A 6,519-nucleotide genomic window follows, 5' to 3' on the forward strand; every position below is an offset into this window, starting at 1 on the left:
CCTGGCTTCATGTACTGGGATAGAGAGTGAAAACAGTCACGATGAGCGCCTTTTGCTTGGTTACTCTTTCTTGTTGCTCCTTGGTCAGTGTTCATAGTTGAGCATTATTTACCGTCAAGCCATTGCCTCAATTGCTATGTTTAATGGTGCAGATAGTGGTGGTTTCTTACATGAGCAATATGGGCAAATGCCCAGGGCGTTATGGTTTTAGGGATGGCACAAGACCATCACACATTGTAGCACAGAAATGGAATATTTAATATTGGTAAAATGTATTAAGTATTTAATATCTAGGTGTTCTTATGGGAATATGGATCTTTCAGATTATTTTGAAAAGCAATTTTGATCATATTTTACATTTTACTGTAAATGTAGTGTCATGTAGCTGTAGCTGGTCTTGGTCTTGACTTGGTCTCGGATCCTAAAAGTCTTGGTCTTGTCTCGGTCTCGGGTTAGGTGGTCTTGAACACAACACTGCAACAAGGTCTTAAGTACACTGAACAAGTATATGTTAAGTAAACATAACGTAAGAATATTAGTTTAAACTTACTTACATTTTTCAAGGCAATCGGTTTCCAAGATTTTTTTAAAGTCAACTTGTCAAAGTTTAGAGTGTAGCTGAAAGGCCGACCTCCAGATCTTCTTCCTGGGTTCCACCGGCCAAAAGCCTGACCTACAAATTGTCTTTTTGGGTTCCTCCGTCCTCACCGCCAACCTCCAGACTTCAGAATCTTCTGCTGCCAGTCCCCTCCAAAGGTCCCTGCTCTGCCGCCGCCTTCTAAGGATGCTGCTCCGCCGGCTGTTTCCAAGGACGCCATCAAAGGTCCCTGCCCCTTTATCACCTTCCAATGTCCCTGCTCCTGTGTTGCTTTCCAAGTTCCCTTTTCCTTTGTCGAACTCTAGTTTGTTTTGTGTTTTGTCCCCTGCCCTCCTACCAAGGCCCCCTCCACCAAGTCTGGTTGGGGTTGTTTATGTTTTCTTGATTTTTGGACTTGATCGACGTTTGGAATCCGCCTTGAAGAGGGGGTAATGTTTGGATCCCAGGTACTTGAGTTGTTTTGTTTGATGTGCTTCTAGTTTCATTGTTATTTTATGTTTCTTATTTTGGTTAGATCTGCTTTGTTCATGTTTTCCTTTGGTTCAGTTCTTAGGGTTTCCAGTTATGTTTATCTCTGGTTTGTAGTTATTCTTTGTCACTCTAGTTTTTCAATGTTTCTTTAGTCTTGGTATTCTTTAGTGTTAGATTTATTTCCTGTTCCTGTATGTACTCTCCCTCTACCCCTCTGCCAATTTCTCTCTCCCTCTCAGTCTGCCTCCTGCTCCCTCCACTCACCTGAAATCAATTAGCTCATCAGCCCAGGTCTTGTGGCCCCTAGTAGTTAAGCTTCTCATTCGCAGTCATTCCTCTCCTGTCCCTTTTATCAACTCTTTGTCATGATCGTGTTTCTGTGTATTTGTTTTTGGAGTTTTTTGTGTTCAGTTTGGTCCCTGTGTCTCTGTCTCTGCGTCTTCCCCATTGATTGTTTCCCAGGTGTGTCTCATTCCCTTGATTACCCCGTGTGTATTTAAACCCACCTGTTGTCCTTGTCTCTGGTTGGATCCTTGTCATGTGTTGCCTGTTTCCCCGTGCTGTTCTGTGCTTGGATTATTATCATTAAACTCATCATTTTCATCACTTCCTGGGTCTACCTGCGTCCTCATCCTCACCTCAACTCACCATTTATGACACTCTTGTCACTTCCTGATGCTACCCATTGTCTACCTGTTGGTTTCTTTTACTTGTTTATTTTTTTATTTGTGTTTTTGCCCTGGATTCATGTGATTTTGTAAGTTTGTTGCTGTTCATTTTCATTAAATTCATTTTTCATCATTTATAACACCACTCCATTGTTCTGCATTTGGGTCCACAAACAACGAGCAACACATTATGACAGCGACATAAGATAGTACAAAACTTGACAAACTATTCTATATAGTTATGTGGAAATCTTTATTTTCATTATTGTGTTTCTTTAATTGAATTTGAATGTGTGCTGAGTGTGCATTGCTCACATTGCACCACTAGATGAATCAGGGCCTCTCTGGGTTTGACATTGAATCCGTTGAACTGGCTTGTTTGGCAGCGGTATGCCCCGCTCATCTTTCTCGTCACATTGTAGATTCTCAGTATGCCATCATAGCTCTCCATCTGTGCCGAACCATCAGGCATCATAGGTGCTAGTGCTGCAGTTGGCCCACTCTCCTCGACCCGAGACCACATAATGATGGGTTTGGGTTTTCCTGAGACCAAACACTGGAGGTCAACAGTGTCTCCTTCCAGAACTATGAGTTGAGATTGCCCCTTGGGGACTGAAAGTTCAGGAGGAACTGAAGAGAGAGAAAAAAACATCATTGTGGTCAGTATTCTGAAACACCAAGTGTCTTCCAAGTAATAAATTCTCCCACATTAAAAAATTATTTAACCAAGTTTTTATTTACCAAACAAACACAGTTCTATATTTGGTTCTCTGACCTGTTTGGACACTGACTGGGTGTGTTTGAACCATCAGAATACACTATAATAGGTAAGGAAGAGACTCAAAATAACAAATTATTAGTGTGATGTAATTTTATAACAATTACATCACACTAATAATGTAATTTTATAACAAAATTACATCACACTAATAATGATTTATGGAAAGTTGTTAGAGAAAAGTGTTTCTCTGTACCGACTTTTTGTAAGTAGTAAAGTTAAATTATCTTAATTAAGACATCCTTGAGCTTGCCAAGACATTCATATGCTTAGCCTCAGATTCACCCCTTAGTATGCTAAAATGTGAGTGAAAATACAGGTGGTGGTCATAAAATTACAATATTGTGAAAAAAAATATTTAAATCAGTAATGTCATTAAAGAAGTGAAACTTGTATACTATATTCATTCATTACACATTGACTGATATATTTCAAATGTTTATTTTTTTTAACGTTGATTATTACAGACAACAAATGAAAACTCATAATTCAGTATCTCAAAAAGTTTGAATATTGTTAAAAGGGTCAGTACTGAAGACACCTAGTACCACAGCTAACTAACTCAAAACACCTGCATATGTCTTTAAATGGTCTCAGTCAAGTTCCATAGGTTACACAAACATGGGGAACAGTTGTCCAAAAGATGACTATTGACATGGTGGACAAGTCACAAAAGGTCATGTCTGAAGAGTCTGGCTGTGCACAGAGCTCTGTGTCCAAGCGCATTCATAGAGAGGCAAAGGGAAGGAAAAGACGTGGTGGAAAAGTCAACAAGCATTAGGGACAACCACACCCTGAAGAGGATTGTGAAACAAAACCTAGTGATGGCCAAATGAAGCCTCATGAAGCAATGAAGCTTCCCAGTCCTTTGCTTTTACCAAAGGTTCATTACTTTATGCTTCATTCATTACTCACTAGTGACATCTGCTGCTGAAACTGCGACAGCCTCGTCACTCAGATTATACTTCAAAAAATTAGTTTATGGTATATTGTCACAAAGTTTTTGTTAATCTCATGTTTCGCAACAGTCAATTAAATCCTATTTAATTTTAATCGGAATGTTTTTTAGCCAAACTACAAATCATTCTGTGTTTTGATTTGCTTCATGAAAAAGTAAAAAAAAAACTTACTAAGTTCTCTTTTTCTTGGATTTCTAGTTGGTTCTGGTCCTTTATATTTAGCTGTGCACAGAATTTTACTCTTTCAACAGCTTTGTCTGTTTCTGCTCTGCAATACTGTTACATCAAGCTATAAATAATAGTGGAAATTTCCAGAGGGTGAATATTTTGGGAATGGAGTGATTAATTATTTTTATTTAAGAATCTGAAACCAGGGGTGTTAAACTCAATTTCACCAAGGGTCACTTTACCACCCTCAACAGGCCACATTGACAGTATAAATCAGGGGTGTCCAAGTCCAGGCCTCCAGACTGCAACTTTTAGATGCATCCCTGCTCCAACACACCCCAGACAAAAGGCTGACTTCCCTCATTAGCAGCATTTAGTTCTGTAGAGGCTTATAATGACTCATTCATTTGATCCAGGTGTGTTAGAGAAGGAACGCATCTAAAACTGCAGAGTGGTAGCTCTGGAAAACTAGATTTGGGCATCCATGGCGTAAATGTATGGAAATACAATGTTAAAAATTAATTAAACTGAATGAATTACTGACTGTATGTATTCAAGTTTAAAATATTACATTTGAGTTTGCATAGATGTAAAAAAAAAACTGCTCAGTTTAAAAATTACAATGCTTATATTCAGTGTTTAAAAGTAAGCAAACAAAGAATAAAAACAAATTTTGATATTAACTCTCAACTTCATTCACAAAACTTTTTTTTGTTATTTATGGCATTATCCAGCTCCAGAACCTTTCCACCTGATGGACAATGCATACGTAATCACTGGCATCTGACTGTTGCTTTTTTGGATTTTTTCCTTCATTAGTCCAACCAAGCCTGTTTTTCCTCCACACATCGCAGGTGCACCATCTGCAGTTAGTTCCACCAACCTTTCCCATGACAATTTATTTTTACCGACAGACTTCTCCACTGCATCAAAAATGTCCCAGCCGGTTGTGGTTCCATGCATATCCACTATATCCACTATATCTAGGAAATTCTCGGTTACAGACAGGGTTGGGTTCACCCCTCTAATAAAAATGGACAAATCCATGTTGTCTGTGCTTTCATCCACAGCTAATGAAAAAGCTAGACAGCTGTCCATTTCTTCAGCCAGCTGTGTTGCTAAATTCCCAGCTATTTGCTTAACTATTTGGTATTTCTTGATAAACTCACATTTTGAAAAGTCTATACCTTGTCGGAACACACCTGCTCACACACCTTTAGCATACACTGCTTCAAAAATGCAGCATCCAAAAAAAGATTTTGAAGCTTGGGCGATTCCTTCAGCCACAATAAAGCTTGCTTTCACCACTGCATCATTTTTTGGCTGTGGCTTTTGTAAGCAAATTCTGCTGCAATTGCAATCTGCCTTTTAATGCTGTTGCAATTTTTTGTTTTTCTTGAAGGCTAAATTTTGCATACTTAGCTCCGTGATTGATTTCAAAATGCTGACGTTTTTGTATTCTTTCATGACAGACACTGTCCCAGAACACAAAAGACAGCATGACTCACTGCACTTTTATTTTGAAAACTGACACATAAAATGAAACAGTCATGTGTCCAAAGTGATGCTATTGTATTGTAATGTATTGTTATTGTAATGCATTGTTTGTTGGTCACATGGTTTTTGGCAAGATGATAGACACATAGAAGCAGGGCTTCAGCTGACACACCCCCTTTTTGCTTAGTACGTGCCTTAAAGCCTGGTTTTAGATGTCTTATTACAAACAAAACCCACTGAAAAATGTGGGGAAGATTCACAAAGAGTGGAGTGCAGCTGGAGTTAGTGCTTCCAGAACCATCACACACAGATGGATGCAAGACATGGGATTCAGCTGTGGCATTCCTTGAACAAGAGATGGTATGTCTTGCCTGGGCTAAAGACAAAAAGAACTTGACTGCTTTGTTCATCAGAGTACAAAGTTATGTGCTCTGATGAAAGTAAATTTTGCATTTTCTTTGCAAAAAAAGGTCCTAGAATCTGGAGGAAGAGAGGAGACACAATCCATGTTGCTTGAGTTCCAGTCTAAAGCTTCAACAGTCATTGACGGTTTGGGGTGCCATGTCATCTGCGATGTCCAAGGTCATCCACCAGGAAGTTCTACAGCACTTCATGCACTAACTCCTTGCATGAAGGAGTTTGTGCAAGGAACTCCTTGTCCTGAAGTAACAAAGTGCTGTGATGTTCTGCTTAATGTCAGTGTTAGTTAAATTACCAGTTAGATATAATGTTTATCTCATTATTTCAAGGTCCTTCAAAGAGTTGTTGATGCTGATGGCTGTGAGCAGGAAGGACCTCCTCTAGCAGTCTGTTACAGCCTCTGACTGAAAACACTGTTTTTCTATGACAGTATCATGAAGAGGATGCTCAGGGTTGGTTATACTCTTTCTTAATGAACATTAATGAACAGTTATTGATAGTGTTTCACACTATCAATAACTGTTTGAATGTTTCCTTTAATAGATTTGATTAAGTAATTACTGATTTTTCTGATATGTAATTTCAGGTGACAACTTGAAAGTATGATAGAAATGTCGCCTGGCTGAAGATGTCAGACCTCAAAGCAGAAGCCTAAGAGGAATCAGGTAAAAAAGTTTTTGTAATTAGGATTATTAGCTGCAAAGAGAGAGTTGGACTTAATTCTTATTTGGAGAAATAGTTCAGATCAGATCATCGTGAAAAATATTACAAAATGTTTAGAAAATGAATTCAAACAAAACTCAAGTGAGAAAGACAAGAGTAAAATTTTTAGCATCTGTTTTTTCATCTGTAAACATTTTCCAAGTTGTCAGCATAAATAAAATGAAAAAACTAAACATTTCTATTAATGATTATTTTTATATCTTTTAATCTTTTTTCAATAATCTTTTTAACCTTTTT

General features: G+C 38.2%; 1 protein-coding gene and 1 long non-coding RNA gene across 2 annotated transcripts in view; one reads left to right on the forward strand and one right to left on the reverse strand.

Moving 5' to 3' along the window:
- Positions 1–6,519, reverse strand: part of LOC103132179 (MAM domain-containing glycosylphosphatidylinositol anchor protein 2-like) — a 38,649-nt gene that overhangs the window by 19,349 nt on the left and 12,781 nt on the right. The window contains exon 4 of the mRNA XM_016667199.1: positions 2,053–2,367. Coding sequence (XP_016522685.1) covers positions 2,053–2,367 — 315 coding nt within the window. The remainder of the gene's footprint in view (positions 1–2,052; positions 2,368–6,519) is intronic.
- Positions 4,087–6,519, forward strand: part of LOC103132178 (uncharacterized) — a 3,499-nt gene continuing 1,066 nt past the window's right edge. The window contains exons 1-2 of the long non-coding RNA XR_001660874.1: positions 4,087–6,011; positions 6,146–6,224. This is a non-coding gene — a long non-coding RNA (uncharacterized LOC103132178). The remainder of the gene's footprint in view (positions 6,012–6,145; positions 6,225–6,519) is intronic.

This window comes from Poecilia formosa, unplaced genomic scaffold (assembly GCF_000485575.1).
Source record: "Poecilia formosa unplaced genomic scaffold, Poecilia_formosa-5.1.2 Scaffold947, whole genome shotgun sequence".
Taxonomy (NCBI): Eukaryota; Metazoa; Chordata; class Actinopteri; order Cyprinodontiformes; family Poeciliidae; genus Poecilia; species Poecilia formosa.